The sequence below is a fragment of the Nomascus leucogenys genome, chromosome 4 (assembly GCF_006542625.1).
Source record: "Nomascus leucogenys isolate Asia chromosome 4, Asia_NLE_v1, whole genome shotgun sequence".
Classification (NCBI taxonomy): domain Eukaryota; kingdom Metazoa; phylum Chordata; class Mammalia; order Primates; family Hylobatidae; genus Nomascus; species Nomascus leucogenys.
Window position 1 is genome coordinate 30,944,156 of NC_044384.1, and position 27,746 is coordinate 30,971,901.

At 50.6% G+C, this 27,746-nt stretch overlaps 1 protein-coding gene across 9 annotated transcripts in view; it reads right to left on the bottom strand.

Moving 5' to 3' along the window:
• CTIF (cap binding complex dependent translation initiation factor) overlaps positions 1 to 27,746 on the bottom strand; it is a 330,607-nt gene that overhangs the window by 105,917 nt on the left and 196,944 nt on the right. For 7 of the 9 annotated variants that reach the window (XM_003267571.4, XM_030810474.1, XM_030810471.1 and 4 more), the window contains one exon: positions 485 to 977. In XM_003267571.4, the coding sequence (XP_003267619.1) occupies positions 485 to 977 (493 nt within the window). The remainder of the gene's footprint in view (positions 1 to 484; positions 978 to 27,746) is intronic. The other 2 variants (XM_003267572.4, XM_030810473.1) reach the window with 1 other exon arrangement.

Sequence of the window (27,746 nt, forward strand, 5' to 3'; positions counted from 1 at the left end):
GTCTGCCCCCACTCTGAACAACTCACCTCTGCTCCCCATTCTGGCAGAGACCACTGCCTGGATGGTACTCACCTGTAGAAAAGCTTCAGTCCTTATTTCATAAGCTCCACATTTCCCCAAGCGCCCTTCAGCACAAACAATATCTAACCCTAGAATATGCTCTCCGCACCTCCCCCATCACTCCCAGGCATGCATCTCTTCCCCCGACTCCCTTGGGCTGGGGGCTGGTGCCAAGTGCCTACCCTGGGCCTCTTGCAGGTTGGAAGGTGAAAAGCCCAAGTGTGCTGGAGGGGTTCATGATGGCCCTACCTGCTGGCAGTGGTGGACCAGTGTGGTGGGTCCCCACAGTGACCAAAGCCCCTGCTTCCCTGTACACGGCTCCCCAGACCCTCAAACCCACAAGGCTCTGCACTGTGCCCACCTACCAAAGTGCCTACCTCTTGCTGTCCTCCCTGGTGCAAGAGAAGAACAAAAATTCAATTACCGGTACCTTTTCCTTTAGCCTTCGCCGCAGTCTGTCTTTGGAAGACTGGAGCAGGGTAATTTTGGGCCGCTCCCCGATGCGGTCGGGAAGAATACTGTCTTTACGTTTTGTCTCAACCTCTGGCCCCCCTGGCTGCTGTGGGGGCAGCCGCTCAGAAGCCACCGGGGCCAGGGTGTCAGGGCTGCGGGGGGCTTCGAGGCTGCCGTGCCCGGTGTCCCCTGCAGTGTCCTCTAGTTTTGGGTTCTCGATGGTCACGGTCTCTTTGGCATTGCGGTGTGCACCTGCCTCCCCCTTGTCGCCTGGTGGGTGCTTCATGTTGCCATGGTGCCAGCGCCGGTTCTGGCTGTAGCCGTGGTGAGTGGGCCTCCCTGAGGGGTGGGGTGCTGAGCCCCCCTGGTAGGATTTCTGGTGGTCCCTGTTGTGTTTGGCACTGCCTGGCTGGTGGTCACCATGCTGTTGGGGCTTGTTCCCCCCCGGAGGTCTCTGCTGCCGCCTGCAAACGGAAGAGGAAAGACAGAGAAGGCGATCACTGGGCGGGCCGGTCAGAGTCCCTGTGCCCAGCCACCACAACAGGAAGTCATTGCCTTGTCCATATACTCATTCTTCCAACAAACACTTCCTGAGCACCTTCTACGTGCCAGAGTCTGTGACAGCGCCTGGGGATACAGCAGAGAACAGGCAGACAGGTCCTTGTTACTGCAGAGGACCAAAGCCAATTCTTTCCTTAAAATCGGTACTTCATTCACTTACTAGAATATGTGTGAATGCAAGCATGTGGAACAAAATTAAAAAGATCCAGTAGCAGATAACAGTGAACCCTCCTGCCTCTGACTCTGTCATCATGTATGGCCTTTGGAAGCAGCCGCTCCATGTGTGTGAATCTTCCAGACATATTCTATGCATGTACCAGCAAAGATGCATACACAGACCTGCTTCTCACAAGCACCTTCCTATGAATGACTGTTCACCATAATGCTTCTTGAAAAGTTATATCCCTTTCAAACAACTTTTTTTTTTTGGAACATTGTCATTGTCACCCCCAAACCCACAAACTAAATATGCTATAAGAAGTTTTTACGGCTAAATTGTGTCCCCTATCCACCTCCCAAAACTTCATATGTTGAAGCCTCAACCCCCAACACTTCAGAATGTGACTGTATTTGGAGATAAGATATGACGGATCACCTTTAAAGAGGTGATTAAATTAAGCAAAGCTGTTAGGGTGGGCCCTAATCTGAACTGACTAGTGGCCTTATAACAAGAGGAACCTTTGACACACAGAGACACCAGGGAGGCTGCATGCCCAGAAGAAAGACCACATGGAGACACAGCAAGAAGGCGACCATCTGCAAACCAAGGAGAGAGGCCTCAGAAGAAACCAACCCCACCGACACCTTCATCTTGGACTTCCAGCCTCTAGAAGTGTCAGAAAATAAAATGCCTCTTGTTTATGTAGCCCAGTCAGTGGTACTCTGTTATAGCAACCTAGCAAACAGATACAGAAGGAATATTTAACATGATGGGTGTAGGTCAAGACAGGCTCATCTAACAACACTTTCTAAGCACAGAGAACAGGTATGAGTTGTGCAGCAGGAACAAACCCCAAACTTTTGAGTTGTGGCCAAAAGGCAAGTGAAGGGGTGGTGAGGACATTCTCATGACCCTTCTGGCTGGCTCAAAGGCTGCTTCCTGCCACTCAAAGCATTACTATGTTCAAACTCCATCTTACCCTCAGGGGGTTTTCCATGCCACAACTTTACTGGAAGTGCAGTTGGAGCACAAGATAAGCATGAATTCCTCAAAGGTTGTAAAATAGTGGAAAGATTTTGCAGAAAGATAATGTTAGCTTCTAAAGAATAAGCTCTGCACCTCCTCCGTGACCTATCTTGAGTACCACAGACCTTCATTGCATTGCCTATTATGAACAAATTATATTTATTTACTTACAACTTATTGCTTATTACTTATATAAATTCAGTTTTAATATTTACTTGCTACATTTTTATTTGTGAAAAATTGAGGGTATCCTGGGTTGGGGTTAAATGCATTATTTTTTTCCCACTAAAATTAATAAAAAATTTTTTTTCACTGAAAAGCTGCCATTGAAAAGCTTAGTAGCTCATTATCCCCAATGGGGATGACAGTCCCTTTGACACCACCCTGTTGGGGTGCTGGGTACCTTGTCACAGTCTAGGCCCTTCATTGGGCCTCTGCTGGAGTGGTGGGTGGGGGTGGGGCTACAGTTCCTGCAGGGGTGTTTGGCTGGAGGAAAGTAGCTACTGTCTTGAGTTTTCTGTCTTGCTAGGCTGTCCCTTCCCTGGTCCTCTGGCTAGAAAGAGTGGGCTTTTGTTGGGGCTCCATTTGTCTGCTCAGGCCTCATAGTGTTTCTGGGCCTCCGGTTTCTTTAGCTCCAAGTCTGGGATATCTGAGCCAAGAAGAATACCCCAGGAACTCACCAGTGTGTCATTCTTCAGTTCCCAAGGTCCCTGGCCTGTCTGTCTTCTTTCTACCTTTCGGAGTCTTCTTAGGTTTCTTTTTATATACAGTGTCCAAGGTTTGGGGTTGTCTGTATTTATTTCAATAATTTAAGAGTCATTATTAAAATATCTGTAAAAATCTGGTACCCTGAACTGAATCCTGCTGACTAGGCATACCCTGGGCCCTTCTCAGGAGGCCTGCGTGACATTTTTCATCCTTGGTGTCCAAGTTCAATCTTGTTGGGTTCTGATATACATTCCTGGGCAAGAGCACTATTGCCTTGACACTTGGGTGGGAGAGGCAGCCCCTCCATTCCCAAACACACCCCCCTCCTCACTGGCATTGCTGAAATACTCAGTTTCACTCCCCATGGCAGGGTAGGAGCTATCAGCACCAGCACCTGGAGAAGAGTTGGGCCCCATGAGAAAAGTGGGGCCCTTGAGTCAGGTTCCTCCCAACGATTCTACCACCAACTGGCCTTCCGATTACCCAGCCCAGCCCAGCCCCGAATGCCTGAGTCAGCGGGGAGGGCTGCAGCCCTCATTCTGCAGAGTGTGAGGCAACCCCCATTGGAAAGCCCAGAAGAAGCTGTGGCCCACAGACCACTCTCCAGGGTGCCTCGTGCCTGTGACTTTTTGTGAATTCTCCCTCCTTTAACTTCTCAGTTACTTTCAACTAATTGCTCCTTCATTCTCTTTGTTCTTTCAATGTGAGTTATTTTTAAGCCCAGAGAGGAACCTTGGAAATTCCCTGGCAGATAATAATTGATTCTCACAACTTTTGTCATCCTTATTTAGAATTTTTGTGGCGCCTGCAGCGATGGCCCAAGAAATGTCCCCAAAGGATGGTTGACCAAGCCCTTCCTAACATCCGTCTTGAAACTGCCTGGTTTCCCACTTGCCATATCAGGGATTTCCCTCTCTCTACCCAGTGCACTCCTCCACCCCCAGAATAGAAAACAACTTCTGTCTACCTGGAGGGGGAAGGAAGTAATTGCTACATGGCTGGTGGTCAGGGGCTCCAGAAAGAAATCAGCTGGCTCCTGCAGGGCTTCTGCTGTTCATTCCTGGAAATCTGGAGGGACCTGGAATTCCATGTCTTCCTGGTTCGAAAGAGCTTGGCGCCAGCCAGCCCTGACAATATAGCAATGGACAAGAATGCCCCAGGCCACTTGGCATTAGTGGGAGTTCTCAGACTCACCCTTGCTGGGTGGCGGCTCCTTTGCACATGTGGAAAGCCATCCGTAGGTAGGAGGGAAACCAGGGAGTCCACCTCAAGTGTTCCCTCCTAATTGGGTAGGCAAGACTAACAGGTTCAAAAGAAGGAGATCTCGATATGGAGTTAACGGCAGATGGAATCAGCTGGGTGAGCCCTGGGAGGGCAGGGAAGAACCCAGATGCCACTGGAGGAAGAGGCACTGAGACTGGCCCTCTGTCCTCCCTTTTCCTTCTTCTTGCACAAGGCTTTGCTTAGTTCTCAGGGCATGTGATTGCTGGGGCTGGCCTCTGTGTGCAGGCAGGCCAAGAACCTTTCTTCCCATTCGACAGATAAGACAACTGAGGCTCCGTGAGGTGCACTCCTACAGCAGAGGGTCTGCCAGGGGCTCCAGGAGTGGGCTAAGCCTGTCAACTACTCACAGCACCTTGCAGCCACCTCCCATCTGTCTCCCATTTGCTTTTACATACAGCCTCCTTGGCTGATGAACACTCAGGGAAAAGGACCGCAGTGACCTGTAGTAATGGAGAGAAAGGGCTGAATGGTCACTGAGACCTCGGTGGTGATAACTGCATGAGGTCCAAGTTCTTTGCCTGAGAAGGAGCCAAGAGGGCTGCTAAGGCACTGGAACAGACTTGGGGTTGGGCCTCGTTCCCCAACAATGGACACCCAGGCTTCCCTGCTCTGGCCATTCACAAATATTTGTCAGCGGTCGTTGGCTGGACCAGCCAAAACCAGCTCCCCTCTCTTCTGTATTTGCTGGCGCTGGGTTTCGTCGATACCTTCATTCAGGGGCCAGCTGGCTGCTCCCCACGAAACCTGTGGGTTTGGGGTTTGGCTGGGCCAGGGATGAGCCGATTTTGCTCCCAGCAACCCGGCAAGGAAGCTGCACTTGGTCTCAGACACATGGACATGTAGATCCTGGGTTGGGAAACATACTGGACACCCAGTTTTGCAGCCCTGCAAGCAAGAAGGGCAAAAACCCACCTCTCTGCCTCTTTATTTCTGGGGAAGTCTTCTTCGGGTGAGGAAGAATGGCCCAGGAGATAAGATTAATATTCCATTTGTGCTATGGGCAACACCTGCTGTTAGGAAAATAATGCTTTTTTTTTTGGAGAATGGAAATCGTCAGTTTATGCTTTTTCCATCGTTCATTTAGTTTATTCTTTCTTCTTTGGGTTCTGAAATCAGATGTCTTGTTTTACTCTAAGATTGCACTCTTTTATACAAAAAAACAAAAATGTTCTCGGAACACCACAGCTGCATTTTGGGAGGTGGGTGTAGGGAGAATAACTTCAAATTTTGTTTTTTAAAAAAATGGTTTTAACAGCAGTCCAAATGGAGACAAATGTCCCTCTGTTCGTTTTTTATTTCATAATCATTCCCAACTAGATATTCTGAGTGCCACTGACTTATTATGGTTCTCTCCATGTCGGACACTTTACCACATAATTTGTAGGTCTGCTTAAAAATTTCTGAAAGCAAAATTCCTAGGGCAAGTGGTTTTAAAACTATGCATGGGCTCATATTTCTTGCCTTCAGGAAAAATGATGACTGCTTATTACCAGCGTAGGCACCTCCACTCCTGCCCACCTACACATGCCCTGAGTGAGCTCTGCCTGCCCTGGCCCAGTCACCTGGGACAACGCAAGGGTTGTGGTGAGGCTCGGAGGCACAGGCACCGGCAATTTCTCTGCAGCTCAGGGGCTGCTTAGCTGAGCGATGGCATATAGGACCCAGGAACAAAAGTTGCCACACACACCCACACCAGTTTGCAGAATGATGGGGAAGCTTAAACAGGAAAAGTATAAGGGAGGGGAGGTTTTCTTCCCTCATGAGGGAGTCAACCAAGGGATATCATGGTATTGGCTGATGAACACTCAGAGACAAGGATCACAGTGACCTGTACTAACGGAGCACCCATGGTGCGCGCAGGGCTGAATTGGATGATGGGTGTCCCTGCAGGACACTCCTTGCCAGGTCTGTCTGGGGGATGGCAGCCTGCACAGAGCCTGGCACTGTGCCACTCATAGTTGCGTGGGCTGGGTGATCTCACCTCTCTGTGTCTCTGTTTCCAGCTGTGCCGGTCCCCACCTGAGGGGCAGTTGTGAGGATTGCATGAGTTTCAGCATGATGGATGAGAAAACCAAGGTCCAGAGAGGTTGCTTTGTTCTTCTAGGGTTGCCCAGCTAGTTAGTGGCAAAGCCCTCACTGGAACTCAGATCTGTGTTTCTGCTGTAACATGCCAAATGACTGGATTTAACAATTACTTATTGGAGATCTCAGTGCTCTTTGGAGAACTGGGGGCATCGCTACAAAGCTTAGGCAACTCACAGGCCCTGTAATTGCCAGGGCCATCATTATCATGATGGCGGCAACAGCAGCACTGGACCAGCTACTTCCTGAGCACTCCCTCCACTCTGAGAGGAGAGGGCCAGCATGCATCAGAAACACTCCTGCCACTGTGGGCGGCCAGCCAAGCTGCAGACTCTCCCACTCCAGTAGATTTTGTGGCTCTCTTGCTCAGAGTTGGGTAGAAAACAATTCAAGATTGAGGTCTTTGCCAGCCTAAGCAAAAGTTCATGTAAGAAGTGTGGTAGCTCACTGCATGGACTAAAAGCTTTAGAAATCAGACGTTTACCTCGCCAAATGATGCTCTGGAATAGATGAAAGGTCTGATTGGTACCTCTGTACCCTACAGGCAAAGACTTTTCTCACCAACTGTAGAATAAATGAATGAATGAACAATAAATGATGCAGAGAAAGGCTGGTTCATTATTGTTTCATTAATTAAACACATGCTGAGACTCTGTTCTGCCCAGTGGTTAATCAGAGATGTCAGTGGGTTTGCCCAAGGCCACAAAGCTCCTGCAGCCCTCTGAGAGAAGTTGGGATGGAGGCAGGGTGTGTGTGTGACAAAGCCGTTCAGCTGTCCCTACGGAGTCCTTCAGCACTCCCCTAATCCTATCCAGGTCTTAAGGTCCAGACCTGAGCAGGAGCCTTCCTCAGCTCCCAGGGTCCCACCCGAGCCCTCCAGACTCCTGATATGATTACAGTCTGGAACGCCCTACATCACACCCACGTCTCTGCCACCAGAGTGTCTTGTGCATGCCTCTGAACTGCTCCCAAAGCATCCACTTCCCTCAGATGAAGCAGAACCTTCTATCTTCCTTGTGGTCTGGGGAGGGGAGGTAGCAATGACTCCAGCGCACAGGGCTGCTGCCTTCATGAAGCTGAGGGTCCATTTGGAGAGACAGATGTGAATCTATTAGTTACAGAAACAGGTCTCTAGCTTCATCCCAGGACAAGAATCATGAAGGAAAGGAAGTGGAGAGCGCCACAGGCCTATGTTCTACTCTGGCCTGGAGGCAGGACTGGCCACATAATGAGTGGAACCCGGTGCAAGATGAAAATGTGGGCCCCTGGTTCAAAAGCTATTGAGAAAGTCAAGACAGCCACATTGGAGCATAAACCAAGTGCAGGCTCTGGACTAGGGCAGTTCACACATTCTCAGGGTGGTCCTGAGGCCACAAGACTCAAACTCACATCACAGGGATGCAGAAGAATGGTTCATAGCTAACATGTAGGAAGCAGTTACAGTGAGCCAGGCATGGCTTTTGTTTAACCCCAAGAGAGGCACTATTGTTCACTCCATTTTACAGAGAGGTCTTCAAGACACAGAAAGGGTAAGAAACTTGCCCAAGGACACACAGCTTGCACCAACCAGAGCCTGGGTTTGAACTTAGGTAGTTTAGCCCCCGAATGTGTACCCTCAGCCAGCACACTGAGTGTTCTGAGAGTGTAGGGCAGCTTGCACACCATTGCTGAGCCACTAAACCCAAATTCAGAGGACCACAGTCCTCAGCCAAAGTCAGCAAGGAGGGAGCTGTGGGCTGTCCTATGGCAGCGTGTGGTGCAGAAGCAAAGGCGGAGGGCTGAGCCAGTGCCCGCTGGGAATGGGGAGGCCGGGGCTGGTGAGGGGAGAGCCTGGGAGGGCTCTGGATGGGAGGGTTGGAGATCCGGCCAGCCAGCCTTGGCTCCACTGCGTCTGGGGAAAACCACAGAAGCCGCTGCAGCCCTTGGTTTCCATCTGTGCTGGGAACAGCCCTTTCCCACTACAGTCTGCTGGTTCCTGTGGCTGGGGCCTGTGGGGCAGGGCTCGGGGGTTATTTTTCGGGTGGCCCCTCTGGCTTCATTGCTGCCTCGTGGGGAAGGGAGGAAAGCGCGCAGACTCCTGCCACCTTCCTCCATCTTGCGGCTGCACAGAAGGCCAAGGGAAAAAGGCTTTCTTGGGGATACTCTATGGGGTTCTGAGCTTCACTCAACCGCGGACCCATTTCTGAGGCCTCCTCTCAACCCCACTGGAAATCCAGGGCTCTTGGCCCACCTTGCCCAGAACCAGTTTGCTGGGCAGCTTTGACCAACCACTCAACTCCCCGTGGCTCAGTATTCCCACCTGCAGAATGGGGAGACCAACCCCGACTCAGGTTCTTAGGGTGGCCTCCCACCTACAGGACTCCTGCCTGGATCACAAGGCTAGTCTGAGGCTACAATGAAATGAAGCCCGGGAAAGCCTGTGGGGAACAAAAGCACGTTATAAATACGATGTATTATTTTTGTTCCAGGGTGAATCCAGCATTCCAAGAATCCTCAGCCTCAAAAGTTCTGAGGCAGTGTGATGTCATGGGAAGAGCACGCGGCTGCCCTGGGGAGTCGCCAGGCTCCGCGTGAACCTGGTGGAGTGTTTCCAGGGGAAGGCCCTCGCCCTTCCGCTCAGCCTGCCAAGCCCTGCAGTCTCCCAGGTCTGGCCCGTGGACCCTCACTACAGCCTGCTGGTGGCTCTGGGCATCCCCCGAGCTTCACAGTAGTTCGTGGTAGTTTGAAGTGTGGACTTTGGAGCCAGATCCCCAGAGTTCAAATCCTGACACTGCACTTTTAGTTGTGCAACTTTGGGCAAGTTCCTTAACTGCTCTGCGCCTTAGCTTCTTCCCCTATAAAATGGGAACAAATAGAAAACCCATCTCATAGGGTTCTTGTGAGTTTTAAAGGACTCGATATAAGTGCTATATTAGTGTTTGTTTGTAATATTATTATGCCGGGGGTTTTCCAAGCAATAGAGCAGGAGTCCTCTGGCTATGCAGAGGGAAGGATCACACTGTGCATCCACAGTACAGATGGGAAGACAGGGGCTATTTCAAATGTTAGGTCAAGGAAGAGACCCCAGGATGTCTGGCTTCTGTTCTGGTTTTGGGCTCTAAGGGCTGAGCTTTGGGCGTAGTTTCCCACCATGAAACTCTTCATCACCCAACATTCACTACCATCATCCCGAGGGAAATACTGTGACAGGGTCCTTGCAGCTTGGGGTCCACCTTCAGTGACTTCCTTTATCCCCAGCCCAAAGCCTGGCCATTCGAATCCACCACAGCTGGCCTCGGCACCCTGGCTGATGGGCCTTAGCTGGCCCTCTGCTGTCTCACTCACCCCACGAGTTGATTGACCTGGAAGTTGCTCTCCTGGAAGTCACCCTTTCCTTGCCTGTTTTAATCTTACCACCTTGGTGTGGTGGAACAGCCCTTAAACTAGAAAAGCTAGGACCAAGAGGAAGGCACATGGAGAGAAAGTCACCTAAAAGTTATTTAAAATCCCAGGTGCGACCAATCAGGGAGCCTGTCTAATAAAAGAGGGCTGGGGAGAAGGGGCCAGTGGAGGGAAGGCTCAGAGATGCAGCCTGGGCTCACTTAACAAAGTAACTTTCTGATGGGGAGGGCTGCCCTGCAACAGAGCGGTCTGTCTGGGGACATGGTGAGCTTCCTGTCATGGGAGGTGTCTGATCACTGACCAACAGTTAGAAACTGCAGTGCCCTATACCTCACTAGTTAGCTATTGCCCATTCTGCAACCAGCACCTCATCCAGGAAGCCCTCCTGGACCTCAGCAGCCCTCTAAGGAGTTCTCATCTGGACAGACAGCCTGATGTGGTGAAAACTTGAAAGCTGGACACCCTTGGGTTCATATGCTGGTTTTGCCTTGGTCTAGCTGGGTGGTCTTGGACAAGTCACTTAACTTCTCTGCACCTCTGTTATCTTATCAATCAAATGGACCTCACAACAGCTATGCACATGGTAGCTGTGAGGATGGGGTGTGCTGATCTCCAGGAGGTGCCTTCCCAGGGAATGGGCCTGCTTCCATTGTCCCACACTGTCCCACACCTCTGGGCTTCTGGCTTTCCTTCCACTCTCAGGGCTGGAGTGAAGGTGGAGTAAAGGTATAGTGATACTCAATTTAGCACCATCATTATCCCTCCCTCCTTCCCTCCCTCCCTTCATCCCAAGTCACCATGGTACTCAGATTTAACAAACACTGAGTGGCCCCCACCTGCTGGGGACACACATGCTCCCCCTTGATCCTCACAGCAACCCTAGGGGAGCCTTTCCCCCTTGGGAGAGGTTGAGCAGCAAGCCCATCCAGGACCAGGGCCTGAACCCCCATCTCACGCCTGTGGTCTTCACTCCAAGAGACTGACCCATCTGCGCTCTTCTAGAAAAACTTCCTCACTGCTATTTAAAATAATCTAGTAGGAATAACTGAGAAAATGCAAAGGATTGGGCATTTTAATTCGTCAAAGTCCATCTTGGAACTGGTGGAAAGGGCTGCTTTCTCCATTACTTCGGCCGTCGATGGGGGTGACTTGCAGCTGATGACAAAAACCTCCTTTTTTGTTAAATTATTATTATTATTATTATTTCTTAGAGTCAGGGTTTTGGGTTTTGCTCTGTTACCCAGGCTGGAGTGCAGTGTCATGATCACAGTTCATGCAACCTTGACCTCCAGGGCTCAAGAAATCCTCCCACCTCAGCCTCCCAAGTAGCTAGGACTACGGGCTCGTGACATCATGACTGGCTAATTTTTTTTTTTTTTTCTTAATTTTTGTAGAGACAGGAGTTTTGCTATGTTGCCCATGCTGGTCTTGAACTCCTGGGCTGAAGCAATCCTTCTACCTTGGCCTCTCAGAGCGCTGGGATTACAAGCGTGAGTCGCAGCCCCTGGTCGCAAAATCCTCTTGAACAAGCCAATTTCTCTTCTCCTAAACTTTCTGAATGAAGTGTTTCACTTCAAGGCCTGGGCATGAAACTGAGTAGTGACCCCAGGACTCCGAGGTGTCACGAGCTTCCCTAGGACAATGAACATGCCTCAGTGGTCTGAGCTGTGTGTGGGCCGCCACCCTGTTGGCTCCAGTGCAGCTCCTTCCCCTGCCCAGCGTACTTCTCTACTTCTGGCTAGAGGCCCTCCATGCAAGCCTGCCTACTGGGGTTTCCCAAGTTTCTTAGCAAGGAACCCACTGGGGAGCTTGCTGGGGTAGGAGATGGGGCGCTGGAGGCTCAGCGCCAGTTGGCAAGCTGGCCGATGGTAGCTTCCTCATCCATCATAGTTTATTCTTGATTCATTGAAAACCACATTTGAGCTAACGAATGAAGAATATTGCTTCTCAGGCTGGCCTCTCCCCTGAGATCTGGGTAGAGCCACATACCAGCTTTGGAGTCTTCCTTTGCAATCCTAAAATCTGATCAAACTCTGGTGTATTTGTTACGTGTCGGGGCTCAGGTAGCCAAAAAGCAATATAACATATGGTTTCTGCCCTTGGGGATCTTAAAATCTAGCGGCAAAATTGCTATGTCTACTCAAAGAACCATCTACCACAGCATGGGGCAAGACATGGGGTCTGGTGAGTTCTTGGGGTGAGGTTAGGGAGGGCTTCCTGGAGGAGGTGAGGTAACGGAAGGACCCACATAACTGAGAGGAATACCCCTAAAAAGGAGAAGAGTAGAGACACCAGCAGTGGTTGGGGGTGGGAGGGAGACAGAGAAGTAGTGGGGATGGGAGGATCCCCCTAAGACTGCAGGGGAACTCAGCTCCACCCTGGGTCAGGGGTCAGGGGGGCTGGACTTGGCATTTTTGACCCAGACCTTCAAAGTCTCTGTTTCTGGATAAAGAGACCATGCCACACTGAGGCCTCTCTCCTCTGTCCATCCTGCTATGTGGTCGTGACTATCATCTTGCCATGCTCTGACCTGAAATCTTTGGTGACAATGCTCCCTCTCACCTAATTCCTGACTCCTCCTGGCCAGCCTGGACCTCCTGTCTACCAGGCAAGAGCTAGAGAGGTGGTGCCACCATCATAGTGCTGCATCTGGTTGTCCCTGTGCCTGATCTTCTCCACCCATCAAGACCCTCCCCACACGTTCTCACTTCAATCAGTATGCATGGAGTACTTCATCAGGCCAGCAAGCTGTGACCCTGGTGTCCCAAACATAAGCATCCCAGAGGAGTGCAGCACAAGAGAGACACTTTTCAAGAGGGAAAGTGTGGAGCCTGGGGCACCTCTGAGAGCAGGCAGGTGTCGTGGGTGTGCCTGGGGGCTGGAAAACAGGTAACAGCCCGAGCTAAAAGTGCTGACCACAGGGTGATGATTAAACCTTGTCCACATTCCCTCTGCCTTGGGCTGGCCCTGGGAGGGGATGCCAGCGCTTCTTGGGGAAAGGCCCCTACGTGAAGCAAAGATGGCCCCACAGATGGGACACAGAGGAGCTGGTTGGGCTTCCTGGGCTGTGGAGCCTCCAGGCTCTTGGTGGAGAATGCCACCAGCCACCTCACTCCATTAGGCCTCACAGCCCAGCCACCCTTCTGGGACTGCCTCCTTCACTCACGAATTCATTACTGACAGGTTTGCTTGTCCCTGAAGGGCTGTTTTTCCATCCTGGGAGGGAGGGGAAATATGAAATGGAGTTAGCTGGAGTAGGGCCTCCCCTGGGCCACGTTTTTCAGCCAGGGCTTGTGGAACTAATGGGGCCATGGTGAGACGTTATCACAGAGAGGACTCCTCAAGGCTTCATGCATAGTGGAACCCCCAGCCCAGCCATCTTGGGACATGGCTTCCCAGCAGATAGTTTCTTTGCCTAGAACCTTCCAAAATACCAGGGACTTGTAGCAGGGTGCTGATAACCTTCACATTAAACACCACTCAGCTAGGAGTCAGCCCGTGTATTCTGGGACAACGACCTGCTCTCCTAGTTCCCAAATGCTGAGGTCCTGAGGCTTAGAGCAGTGAGTTAAAAGTCAATGAAAGGCTTTCCCTTATGATAAAAGACAACTAGTACATTTAGAAGGAATGATGGAATTAGAAAATCATTTGGCAACCACCATAAGAATAATTGTTTCAAGCAAGAATCATCAATGGAAGTCAGTGGGTGAAAGTTTGAAGAAAAACAGAACATTGGCATAGCCTCTAAATATCTCCCCAAAGATATTTCTTAATTACAAAGGGAAAACTTGTAGCTTTACAGTGGAGAAACTTGGCAGTCACCACCTTAGCCAGGTAATCATAGTTAACATCACCAGGCAGGGGATTAAAGAACAGCACGTACCTCCTGACATGGTGCACTGGGAAGGTCACATCACTAGAGTGCCTATAACCCAAGTCCAATCATGAAGAAATGCCAGAGAAACCGACGTTGAGGGACCTTCTACAAAAACAACTCGTCACTCTTTAAAAAAAAGGCCAATGTCATGAAATACAGAGACTTAAGAACTGGCCCAGGTTGGCCGGGCACAGTGGCTCACGCCTGTAATCCCAGCACTTTGGGAGGCCGAGGCGGACAGATTACAAGGTCAGGAGATTGAGACCATCCTGGCTAACACGGTGAAACCCCATCTCTACTAAAAATACAAAAAATTAGCCGGGCGTGGTGGCGTGCGCCTATAGTCCCAGCTGCTGGGAAGGCTGAGGAAGGAGAATGGCGTGAACCCGGGAGGCAGAGCTTGCAGTGAGCCAAGATTGTGCCACTGCACTCCAGCCTGGGTGACAGAGTGAGACTCCATCTCAAAAGAAAAAAAAAAAAAAAAAAGAACTGCCCCAGGTTAAAAGATACTAACAAGTCATGGCAAATGAATGCAGCCCATGGTCTAGGATCGATCGCTGGAGAAATATGAGTAAGATCTATAGACTCAATTACAGTATCGTATCTATATCAGTTTCCTGATTTTGAGAATTGTATTGTGGTTATGAAAAAAACGTCTTTGTTTTAAAGAAACACACTGTGAAATATTTAGCAGTAAAAGGGCATCATTTTGGCAACTTACTCTCAGACGGGTCAGAAAAATATATACACGAGAGAGAGAAGGATACAATGTTAACATCACAAGAAACTGGGTGATGGATATATAAGAATTCTTTGTACCATTCCTGCAACTTTTCTGAGAGTCTGAAATTTTGTCAGAATCAAAAGTTTTTAAAAATAAGCAGGATTTAGTTAAAAGGGAGGAGGGAAGAGGCCATTCTAGAAGAAATGCCAAGCTCAACAAAGGCTTGGTGGCAATTTTTCTTAAGTCAATTTCTTACGCGCCGGGCAAACCAAATGAAATACAATAAAATTGACACAAGGGGGTCCTGCTGCACCTAGCAGGAGGTGAAACTGCAGAGACCCCTCACCGTAGGATGGCACTACCAGGGTTGAACACAGACCTCATTGTGCATCTGTGTACTTGGAACCAATAGAATCCCTAATGGAACTTGAGTGTCTGGGCACAGTCTGAAGGGCGGCCAAACCCTCCCACATCTTGGGGAACTTGGGAGGGCCTGTGTACCAGCACTCACCATAAGCAAGTCAGTTTGACCTTCTGGAAAGCACTCGTGGTCAAATTTCTCAAAGTAAGCCCCTCCTCTCGGGTGTAGACCTATAAGGCACTTACCAGGAGACTTAGCCCCTCAACGGGAGGGAAAAGGATGAATTCTCATTATTCTTATTTTTACCTTCGTGAAAACTGGGGCAGTTTAGAGGGCTGCCACAGTTGAATCTTGCTTGACTCTTTGGGACTTGAGAATTCCTCTCACTGTAATATTTTCTCTTGGAAACACTCTTAAGTGTTAAAAAAAAAACTGTTATTTTTGGTAGTACCAGATAAAGAAGTTATTTTATGTCAAATACAGTTTTTAGATTGATATGTTATTGGAAGTGAATTACAAGGTTCGTGTTTAACCCGATCTTTAATAACATTTACGAATACAGGCAAAATTTAGCCTTCTGCCAATTATCAAGTGATGCATTCTTCTTCATTTATTGTAAACGAGTTGTAAAAGCCAAAGCATGATTTTCTACAAAGAAATTTCAAAATGACATATTACCATTACATTGTGGCTTTGGCATCAGTACACACTAAACTGTAGGCTAAAGTTTGACTATATAAGGCATAAAAAGAAACAAAAAGCAAAAACTGATTTCATGGCCCGCTGTTTGGAATTCTTGAATTTTATGTTTTTCTAAAAAAATAAAAGTCAACTGGTTTGATTTTGTAATATTCTTGCTTTGTTTCTAAATGCTGAGACCCGAGAGTTTTTAGGAAGTGCTTCTGTCCAAATTGCACGACGTGAGTGAGGAGGGCCTTGGCTCCGTGTGGACACAGAGTCAGATGGGTGTTGGGCTCTGTCTGCCTCCAGCCCAGGGTTGTGAAGCTCTGCAAGCTGCAGGAGCTGCCACATGAGAACTCTGACCAGATGAATGAGGCTTGCAGATCCGGCCAGAGCACCCTGAGGCATATGTGCAGAATTATTACCACTTACGTGTTCCTCATGAACCAGCCTTTTAATATCAGTGTTCTTTAATGCTTCCTGCCTTTAACCAACTGTCCATTATGGGTAAAAAATTAAATATTTGACTAAGAATAAAAATAATTTAAAATGTGTAATGGTCAAAACCACCAGAGTGGCTCTCTGGGCTGCTGAGTGATAAACTGGTGGAGGAGCCAAATCCTGGGTGTGCTGCTCCCATCTCCATGAAGCCCTGATGCTCACCCCATGCCCACAGGCAAGGACTCACACTACACTGTTTAAAGATGAAAAAGCACCCCAATACCCCTGGCAGAAGCAGGGAGAGCCAGACACTGGATCCAGACAGACTCTGGACCCAGTCACTTTCTAGCATGGGCCCCTGGGCAAGGCACTTACTGTCCATGCCTCAGTTTCTCCATTTGTGAAATAATGATGATAAAGGCTATTGCATTGGCTTCTGAGGGTGAAATGAGCTGCAGCTTGGCTCTGACACAGAGCAAGGCTCAATAAGTTGATCCTGCTGCTGCTGTCATCACTCACTCGGGAAATGGCAGCAGTGACAAGTCAGGACTCTGGGCATGGTGCTCTCGCTGTCTGCGCGTGAACCAAGGAGGCCCGAATGCAGAAGGTGCCTCCTCTGGCATCTCTACGATTCCTGTGGCAGGTTCAGCCTCTTACAGGTGACCTCGGGTCTGCAGCCCCTTTGGGGAGCATTCACAAGGGTTTGGATTCCTCTGCTTTCCCTCTGGGGAGCCTCAAGGCTTGAGAAGAATCCCGGGGCACCCTGGACACTGTGCTGTAACCTGCCCTGCTCCTTTCTTTCTCCCTATGAGCACCCACGCCATTCCCCTGCAGGCACTCCCACCCCACTCATCTTTGCCTCAACACATCTTCTCTTGGTTCTTAAGGAGCTCGTGTGTTGTCTCCTTCGGAAAACGGTCCTGGTCACCCTGGCCCATAAGAAAAGCCCTGTCTGTCCCAGGACCTTTTCCTAGTGTCGAGAGTAAATGTCTCCATGTTTATGGCCTATGTCCACAGCTCATCCCTGGAGGCAGGCAGGGACCACATCCTGTTCTTCTGCCCCTGCCTGGCTTTCTGCAAATGGTATTGGGCTCCACTGGAAATGAATGTTTAGATTTTTGCTGTGGGTCTGGAGCCCTGGTAAGTGGTTTCTGAGCTGGGGGACAAGGAGGCAGGTGTCAGGCCCTTGGTCCCAGCGGCACTCGCTGGCTCTCTGTTCCCCGGGAGGTGCCCTGTGCTCCCTTCTTGTGTTGAGCGTGGCCCGAGGGAAGATGAAGATGAGGAGAGGACAGCAGAGTGGGAGGCTCTCAGCCCCATGAGTCCACTTCTTTTGGATGGGAAACTGAGCCAGGCCTATTAAAGATGGCCTTGGTCAGCCGGGCATGGTGGTTCATGCCTGTAATCCCAGCAAGTTGGGAGGCCAAGGCAGGAGGATCACCTGAGGTCAGGAGTTTGAGACCAGCCTGGCTAACATGGCAAAATCTCGTCCCTACTAAAAATACAAAATAATTAGCCAGGCATGGTGGTGTACGCCTGTAATCCCAGCTCTTCGGGAGGCTGAGGCAGAAGAATGCTTGAACCCGGGGAGGCGGAGGTTGCAGTGAGCCGAGATTGCATCACTGCACTCCAGCCTGGACGACAGAACAAGACTCCGTCTCAAAAAAAAAAAAAAAAAAAAAAAAAAAAAAAAAAAAAAAAAAAAAAAGATAGCCCTGGTCATGTGGCTGATGGAGTGGGCTGGGCCAGTGCTGGCAGAGCTGGCAGGACACAGGGTAGGGTAGGGTAGCACCTGGGTATTTTAAGCTCACGGAGTGCCCACTGCCTGGCAACATGTACCAAGGAGAGGGAGGGGCAGAGTAAAGAGCAGACCCTGGCTGGAGAGGCAGGCTACCAGCTCCACTCCAACCTGTGGCTGTTAGCTGTGTGACACTGGCTTAGAGGAAACACCTCTCTGGGCCCCAGTTCTCTTTTCTAACAATAATATAACAACCACCATGATAATGAATGACGCGTATGGTGCTTTCTCTGTCCAAGGCACTATTCTAAGAACACAAATATGCTTATTCAATCATCACCACAATTCTATGGGGTAGACAGTGGCACTATTGTCCTCATTTTATAGCTGATGAAACAGGCATAAAGAAGTGAAGTAACTTGCCCCAGGTCACACAGCTAGAAAGTTGGAAGCTGAGGACAGCCCACACTCTTAACCACGATGCTATATTTCTGGACTTGGCGGGGTCGGGGCATGCGGGGCTAGATAAATATTACAAATAAAACACTGTAATATTTCTAGAACCCATGAGGAATTTTTTAATGGTCTGATTTCAGCTACTCCAGGCTTCCAATGAGTTGACCATGGGTAGGGAGAGGTCCCGGGAGCTGGAGTCCACTCCTTCCAAAGCCAGAGCATCTCTGCTCCCTGGGGACAAAAAGGAACAAGGTGCGCAGTGGGGGAAGAGGTGACAGTCAAGGCAGGCCAAGGGCAAAGACTGAGTAGCCCAGGATGTCCTGATTGATGGATATAAAATACTTCTTGCTCCTGGTCCTCAGGCATAAAAGTGCCAGAGTAAACTGAGGAACACCAGTCTGACCCTGACCATTCTGCTAAGAGCAGATCTGGGACTTGCAGCCCAGGTGGGGTTTCTGGAGAAAGGACAGTCCAGCAGGGAAGGCCCAGGCATGGTCAGAGAGTACGGAGGCCCAGCCAATGGAGACACCAGGTGCACGGCCAGTGAGGGTGGGGTTGCAGGAAGAGGTTTTGGAAAGTTAGGTTGGGCCAGGTTTTAGAAGACTCTGGAGGCCGATGGTAGGGGGAAGGGCAGGAACCTGGTTACAGGGGGCCATCTCTAAGTTTCGAAGCTGAATGGTCAGAACTGGGCTTCAGGGGCAGGGCTACGGCTGGGTCACAGGCTGCCGAGAGGTCCCAAGGGGCTGAGCAGAGAGAGAAAGAAGGGGAATTGCCCGAGCCTGGACTCTACGGCAGCCTGCCTGCATCCAGGCCCTGGCTTTGCCTCTGACTTGCTGTATAACCCCGGGCAACTTATAGAACTGCTCTCTGCCTCAGTTCCCTCACCTGTAAGATGTGAACATAATAGCACCTACCTTAAAGGGTGGTTGTACTGACAACGTGCATTGATATTTGTAGAGTCCTTCAAACACAGTACACATGCTCTAAGAGTTTATTAAATGCAATAGCCTGGTAGACCCCATGGCACATCAGCAGGAGGTCACCTGGGCCACTGCAGATGGCCAGGCAGACATCCGGGGAAAGGGAGGAAGACGGGAGGGAGAGGAGCCGACGGGTGAATATTCCAACTACCAGCACAACTCCCTCCTATGATTCCTGAACAGAGGAATTACCTAAAGGCATTTGTGAACTTTGAAACCACAATGTATGATAGAGCTGTGCCCCACAGGCCTGTCGGCTTCCAGTGGCCTCTGGGAAGGGCCCCGCCAAGGGCCAATCGGCCGGGCCGCCATTTTGAAATGCTAACCACCCAGTATGGGTGCAGCACCCTCAGCACAGGCTCACTCAGTCTCCACTGCTGCCCTGTGAGTGGCGGTGATGACAGTCTTTTTAAAGATGAAGTGACTGGGAAGAGGCAGAGAGGTTCATCCACAGGCCAGAGTGTGAGCAAGGGCAGAGCCAGGGCCAGAGCAGGGTTTGTACTGTGGCCCTTACCACCACACCCCGCCAGGTGAGTGAAGGGCCGTCAAGTCCAACTGAAAACCTCCCCGCAGTGGCCCATCAGGCACGGGTTCTGTCCTTCACAAAGGCATTATGGGCCACGACACAGAAGCGCACTTGCCTGACGTCCAGCTTGGGGGTTAGGTCTGTTCTTCTGACACCCTAGTTTCCCTCAATAACCCACTGTGGCCTGTGCTAACTCTGCCCCACAACTCCCTCTGCTCTGGCCTGAAGGCTCCTATGCCAGGAGGAATCTTGGCTGTCCCACTGGTGATGGGGAGTATGAAGAGTGATAACTCCCACCCAGATGAGGACACTCACATCTCTGCAATGTCACAGGCCCTGGGAGGTGGGAGAAGACTTAGAGACAGGGGGACCACCTGTCCAGGGTGGACGGTGGGAGCTGACCTTTCCTTCTGCTTCAAATCTGGATACTTCCTGGGGTGTCTTATGTCTGGTCTCAGGAGGGGAACTGCAGGAGGGGAGGTAGCCAAGGAGCTGGGCAGGTCCCTAAGCGAGGTGCTGAAAGGCCCTGAGAGGATAAAGTAAGTGACTTTGAGCAGGGCTGGCTTCCTTCTTTTCCATTCATTCACTTACTCAACAGCGGTTTAGTGAGCATTCACTCATGCCAGGCTCAGCTCATCACCCAGTGGGGAGATGCAGAAGATAAACAGAACAAATGCACCATGGAGAATGCCAGAGCATGGGAAGGCCTATGGAAGTGGGAAGCTGGAAGGACTGGGAATGCTGGTGTATGGTGGGGGCACCCCTGGTGGAGATTGCCTTTTTAGGTGGAGTGGTTAAGACAGGCCTCCCTGAGAAGGTGACATGGAGCAGCCAAGACTTGAGGGAGGGGAGGGAGGAGCCATGCAAATTCCCAGGAGAGGAGAAATCCAGGGAGGGGGAACAGGCAGTGCAAAGTCCCCGAGGTGGAACTTCTGGCACCCAGGAAGGCAGGGTGGCGGGACTGCAGAGTGTGAAGGGAGAGGGCAGATGGTGAGGTCAGAAAGGTGGTGGGAGCTAGATCATCTGGGGCCTTGCAGACCATTGAAAGGACTTTGGCCCTTATTCTGGATGAAATTGGGAACCATTGGAGGGTTCTGGGCTAAGAAATGACATTGAAAAAGGTGAGATCAAAGACACTAATGTTATAGGAGTAATCCCGGTGAGAGCCCACGCTGTCTTGGCCCAGCAGACAGGAGTAGAGGGAGTAAGAGGTAGAGATCCTGGATCTGCTTTGAAGGTGGAACCCACAGGAACTGCTGATGGTCCACTGTGGGCGGAGAGAAGGGCTGGGGTCAAGAATGTCTGCAAGGTGTCTGGCCTTAGCAACTGCAAGGAGGATGGAGCTGTGTTGTCTGAGATGGGGAAGACGGAGGGAGTAGGGCAGGCTTGGGGCAGATGGAAGCTTGGTTTTGGAAATGCAACTTTGAGAAGGGTATTAGACACCCTACCGTGGGATGTTGAGAAGGCTGGGGGACCCTCTGCTACCCAAGGAGCCGGTCTGGATGCCTTAGCTCGTGCAGGTGCCTGCTCTCTCAGGCATAGCAAAAGGTTTGTTTTTATATCAATCTAACTTTTACTTACAATTATGTGAAACATTTAACATGGTTGTAAGGTCAGTTCTGCAAAACAGGGTGTTCAGAGAAATCTAGTGCTACTGACTCCGCTGTGTCCCATAAATAACCATTGTATTGGTTTTATGGTTTATCCATCCATTCATTATCTTTAATATAAGCAGGAATATATATATCTGTCTTTTCAGAGAGAAACAGTACATACTACATATACTTTTTCTTACTTTGCTTTTTTTTTTAGTTAACATTAGTAAGGTTCATGTATTTCCTTCTGCTTTTGATTTTCAGGGATGACCTTTTTTAATAATTGATCCATCTGATTGATTTCTAAAAATTGTCTGTTCCAAGGTCTTTGAATTGAATTGTCTGTTCAATTCTGCTTCCTAGGTAGCAAGGCCTACCCCTCTGGGTAAGGGGCAAAGAGCCCCTAGAATTCCATGTGCAGCAGCTTACAAGAGAATAGGCTATTTTGTGGTTTCTTCCTCTTCTGAACATCAAGACCTCACTGCTTCTTGGTGACAGAGTGGGGTCTTGTGAGATGCTGGGAGCAGCACCAGGGCAGGAGCTGGAGACTTAAGAGTCTGGCTCTACTAATGGCAACGGTCCCACCTTGGGGAGCCCGTCTCTTGCTGCAAAATGAGGACCTTGGACAAGATGTTGCCCACTGGTCCTGAAATGGACACTATGGACCCTGTGCAGAGGCTGACCCAAACCCACTCCTGGCCAAGCCACAGAACTAGCCAACTTCTCCTTGGAGGAAGGATGTAGACACAGGAGTCTCTCATCATGCAGGGGCCATCACTGGCTTCTCTGCACAGCGGTGGGGCACAGGGCTGCTGGGTGACATGGAGCCATGTGGAGAATCAGGGAGACTGAATTGTGAGCAGGAGGCAGAAGAAAGCATGCAAAGCAGGGGTCGAGCAGCAGTTTGAGCAGATGCAGTTCTAGGGAGTTCACGGTTGCATGAACGTGAGTGCAGCAGCAAGTGACTGGGCAGCTGGTCAGGTGACAGAGGGGTGACTGCTCTCCTAGGAAAAAGGAGGCCATGCCCCTGTACCTGGCCTGCCCTGACAGGAGGCTCCTTATGCTCTGCCTGCCTGAGGCCGGGCCAATGTCAGCTTCCCCAGGAGGGCCATCTGGGGCCTAGGGGCTCACTAGCCATGGCACGCAGGTCCAGAAACTTCCTGATCCACAAGAGTTGCTTTTATTCTCTCTTCCACTGTGAAAATTTCAAGTCTGGAGCCACCCATTCTATATGTTTTTCCTTCTCCCCCCAACCCCCATCACGACTCACACATGCAAAGGCAAGAGGCCAGGAAATATATGTGCCCAGAAGGAAAATCATCAGAGGAACAGGATAGAGCTAAACTCTGGGCATCCCAAGGCGGCAGTCTGGGTGGAGCGTTCCATGAAGCCCTGCATTGCACATTCCTGCTTGGGTCCTCTCCCAGCTTCTATGCACAGCTCTGGCTTCCACTCAGTGCAGCTGGAGGAAGAAGGGGAACCCAAACCCCAGAGATATTGTGGTATCTGCTGAGTGGTCCCAGAGCGTGCCGACTGCAGAAGGCAGCTTGCTCCAGAACTTGGAGAGGCACAGGCATTCACTCAAGCCCTTCACCTTCCTCATCCCAGACATGAAATACATAATCACCAAGCTCATCAACCACAGCCCCATGGGGCTGTGCGGGACGGAATGTGGGAGAGGAACCCACTTTCTGCACTGACCGGGTCTTGACTCAGTGTATCTTGGAAGAAAGAAGAGGAGGTCTGAATGCTCGCACCCAGAGGCGGCTTGGTAATTGCAGGTTTTCATAACACTCCGGGAAGGAACAGTTGCTGCTATGGAGAAGCCAGGGAAAATGCTTCGTGGCAACCATTCCCAGGAACGGGGCCATCCTAACCACTAGACCACCCGGGTGTGTCCTTTCCAACTCCTCCGCTTCCCATGACATACAGGATCACAACCAGCCCAGCCCTCCCCAAGAGGCCATCCACAAACATTTACGGAGTGTTTACTATCTCTGCCCCAGATTGATGGCTGCAGCTCCCGGGGAGGACTGAAGATGGAATGGGAGCGCCTCCCCCTTCTCACCAGACCCAGGCACCTTTGGGTAAGGGAATCTCAAGTCTCCATCGTAGCCTATTTTGATGGGGGAAACTTAATCACTGGCAAGAATCCTCAAGACTCCAACTAAATGGGTAGGAACTGGGCTCTGGTACTCAAGACAAAAATCCAAGGCTCCACTGGACACTTGGAGATACAGAATCTGTTCAAACACCTTGTCCTCACCTCCTTCCCTCTTTCCCCTTTTAGCTTCCAGTCTTCCAGTCTCCTTCTCTCAAGCATGCACTTGCTTCCTCCGCATCCTCCACCTGCCACGTGCTTCCCGCCACGTGCCTGTGCGCCGGCTGTCCCTCCAGCAACATGCTGTCTTGGACTTGCTGCCTGTACATCTGCATGCAAGACATCCACAGATGCAGCCACAGATGCAGTGAAGAGTTGGCGCACTGGCTCTAACTCTTCACTGGCTTCTCACACCTTGCTCCCTGGCTTGGCCTCTTTCCTAACAGTGTTCTCTGCTCCTGAACACCACACCAGGCATGTCTCACGTCTGGGCCTTTGTCTCTGCTCAGTCACTTACCAGGAATGCTCTCCCCTTGCCCTCTGCTGGCCCGATTGCAGAGATGGATCAGGTTCCACCTCCTCCAGGAAGGCTTCTTGGCTACTCTAAACTGCAAAGCCTTTCCTTTCTCTGAAGTTACAGGGCCTTACGGGCTGCACTGTGCCATCACACACACACACACACACACACACACACACACACACACACACGCATGCACACAAACTGGACACACATGCACATATGCATAGGCACATAACACATGCATATACACACTCGTACACATATCGCACACATGCATATGCATGCATACATGTGTGCATATATACCATATATGTATATGTACACAGGAGTACACACACAGCAATATGATATTAAGTGTAAATTGTTCAGTATATCTTAATCACCTCACTCCAACTAGACGGGATGCTCTTCTAATGCCTGGCTCAGTCTAGGCTTGTGAGAAGCATTCACAGAGCCTCGCTTCCTGACCAAAACCCCCTCTCCAGCCCCTGCTTCCTATCCATACAGGGGCTGGTGAAAGGCATTGCTCCCACCACCCTGGGGTCATGAGGTGGGTGAGGTCAACACTGCAAAGTGATTCAGCCTCTTGGAAGTCTTCCCTTTCTCTCCCAGAATGTTGCCGTGATGATGAACAGGATGCAAATGAACCCCAATGAATCCTGGGATTCAAATAATTTTATTTTATTTTTTGAGACAGAGTCTCGCTCACTCTGTCACCCAGGCTAGAGTGCAGTGGTGCAGTCTTGGCTCACTGCAACCTCTGCCTCCCGCGTTCTAGCGATTCTCCTGCCTCAGCCTCCCGAGTAGCGGAGACTACAGGCGTGTGCCACCAAACACAGCTAATTTTTGTATTTTTAGTAGAGACAGGGTTTTACCATGTTGGCCAGGCCTGTCTTGAACTCCTGGCCTCAAGTGATCCACCTGCCTCGGCCTCCCAAAGTGCTAGGATTACAGGCGTGAGCCACTGAGCCCAGCCCAAATAATTTTAATGTAGCTAACCTGGTATTATGTCTGACCACAGCAATGCTGGGAATGGGGGACAGAAGGTGCGGCCGAGGGTCTCCCCGCTCCTTGTCCCAGGGGAAGTGGGTGGGGACTCGAGGTCTCTTTTCCGAATAGCCTGGCCTCTTCCCCTATAGGAAGTTCCCATGCTGGGTTTGAGCCACGGCTCACAATGCAGGCTTAGCAGAGTTAGAAGAACACAGCGTCCCTCATGGTGTTGCCAACTGGCTTTGCTGGGTGGATGCCCAGCTTTATTTTCAAATATCCCTTTTATTGAGCCCCATATTGTACCCGCCTCCTTGAGAATGAAGACCCCTGCTGAAATGCTCTGAGCATTCTTGGGCTGGAAAGCTTAGCTCTGAGACAGCCCTGAGAGACTGGGGGAAGGGAGGGCTTAGTTATGATTTCCAGGGGGAAGGGCTGCAAGGGTGAGTTGGGAGCAAGCACTCTGGGGTGGGCTAGTGGGAGCTGAGTGTGCAGAGCCAGGAGGGTCCCCACAGGCGTGGCCTGAAGCTGACCTCTTGGCCAGCTGACTTCATCATGGGCTGCAAATGAAAACCCTAGGTGGGCTCAGATAATTTTCCTCCTTCTCCTCAATAATCCTAGTTGCTCTGTGGTGGATGTGCCAGCTCAGCACCCACACTGTCTCCAGACGCTGGTGTGCCCTCGACTGCCAGGGATGGGGGCCAGAGACCCTTGCCCGACAATCTGTTTCCCTGTAACTCCTCCCCAGCCACAGGATGTTCCCTGGGTCGTGGGCCTGGCTCCATCAGTGTCTGAGAGCACCCCACTCCTGACCCTGCACTCAGTGGTTTCCACAGGAGACAGTGGCCAGCAAAGAGCTCAGCTAGCCCTATTCAACACTCAGGCTGCGGCTGGATCTGCAGGGTTAATGCACATGGAGGCAGTGACTCCCAGAAGAGACAGGCAGGGCCCCAGCACCATCATTAGAGGACTCAACTTGCTCTTCACTTCCACTCCGAGCACCCACCCTCTCCCACACAGCTTCCCACTTCCCTCTCGGCCCCTCCTCACCTCCTCCCTTATCTATAATCCACAAACTTGATAAAATTAGTGACAGAGGTGTCCGAGTGCCTTGGGATACTGCCTCCCCAGGGCAGCTACGCTTTGGAAGGGACCACAGGGATTACGAATTTTTAACCCAAATAAGCATGCACTAATGACGAAAGTCCAGGCAACCAGGCCCCTGATGCCTCTCAAAATAATGCTCCTCCTCCTTCTTCTGATGATGATGGTAATGTTGTCTACAGCCATACCACCCTGAACATGCCCAATCTTGTCTGATTATGGTGATGTAGATCAAATATCTGGAAGGCACGCCACGGCCTCTATTGAAAACGCGAATGAATGAAACCCTGAGACAGCTCTCACATCAGTATTGTACAAATTGGAGACCTTGGCCGGGATCTGGACAGCTCTGTCCCTCCGTGGCATGGCTGGGGAGGGCTGGAGGGCACACAGGAGCAGGTCACACTGGCCAGGCCATATTATCTGGAGGAGAGGCAATGCTGCGAGCCAAAGGAACTTGAAGAGGGTAACAAGAAACCTCATGTCCAGAGGAGCTGGGGAAGGATGGGTTGCCGAGAACAAGAAAGAAAGAGACCTCTTCTTATGCCTGAAGATGCTTTGGGCTCTTGTTTTAGCTTCAGGCTGTGGCTCCCATAGAAGGGGACGGCTTTGCAGCAGCTTCTCCATGGGGGATGCTGGAGGCAGTGGTTGCCCTGTGGTGGGCATAAAAAAGGTCCACGCAGGGCAGTGTCCGGCTGGTCAGCCCCATTATCAAGGTAAGACCTGTCTCCTGGGTGTGCACTGCCCTGCTGGTCCCGTCCCCTTCCACCTTCTCGGGGTTGCCTTACAACCTCAGTGAAGCAGGGGAAACAGGCTTCTAATTTTCCTACAGCCTTCCAGGTTCTGCTGTTACCCGTGAGGCATCAGTGGCTACTCCTGGGTACCCCGAATCCTAAGGTCTCCCATGGCAGCCTCTGGCAGGGCCTTCTGCAGTTCTACGTCAAAACGTACCCCAGGGAATGGGAGTCCTGCTTGGATAGGCCTGGGTCTGCCTCAAAAGGCATGTGAGCCCGGCAGCCAGGTGAATGCACTGCTGCAGTGTGGTCCCCTCGGCTGTGAGGTAGGAAGGGAAATTTCATTCTCTTTGGGGTGTTGGAAGATTCATGATAACCTACATCAAGAATTGGCCAATGGTGTCCTGTGGGCCGAATGGAGCCGCTACCTGGTTATGGAAATAGAGTTTTATTGGCAAGCAGTCACTTTCATTCATTTATATATTTCTATAACTGCTTCTGTGCTACAATGGCAGAGCTGAGGAGTTATGATAGAGACCCTATAGCCTGCAAAACCTGAAAGATTTATTCTCTAGTCCTTTGTAGAAAACTTTGCTGACCCCTAATCCAGATAGAATGCACAGCCTAGGAGGTGTCCTATAAAAGGCAGCTTCAATAATTGCTGTTACAATAAGTGGGAATGAAGTCACTGCAGTGGTAGGGACCATTGGGTTTCTGGTCCCAACCCAATAAAAACTAAACAGGTCTTCTTTATTCGGTGGTTTATATAGATAATTTCCATACAAGACTTTGAAGAAATCCCATCCATCCACACACCTTTCACTTACCACAGACAAACCAAGCCCTTACTAGGTCCTTGAGCTGAGTTAGGTGGCCACTGGGAAGACATTGTTGAGATGTGGTTTGTGCAGTTCTCCAGGAATGAGAGGGTTAATGGAGTTCCACTCAGGTGTACAGGGTAGGGAATATGGTGACAAAGGACCAATGGTGGGTTAGGAAATGGGGACCTCTCCATTCTCCAGAAGCTTCCAGGCATCTCTCCCTATTCCAAAGGATTTGTCCTGAATTGACCATCATAATGAGCATTCTCTACCTCCTCCCAGTGATGCCCATCAGCTGCTGGCAAGGTTGCACAGCTCTTGGGGGTCCTGGTGGTCTGCAGAGTGGTCCTGGAGCTTTTGAGAGAAGGTGCTGCAGGAGGTGGTCCTC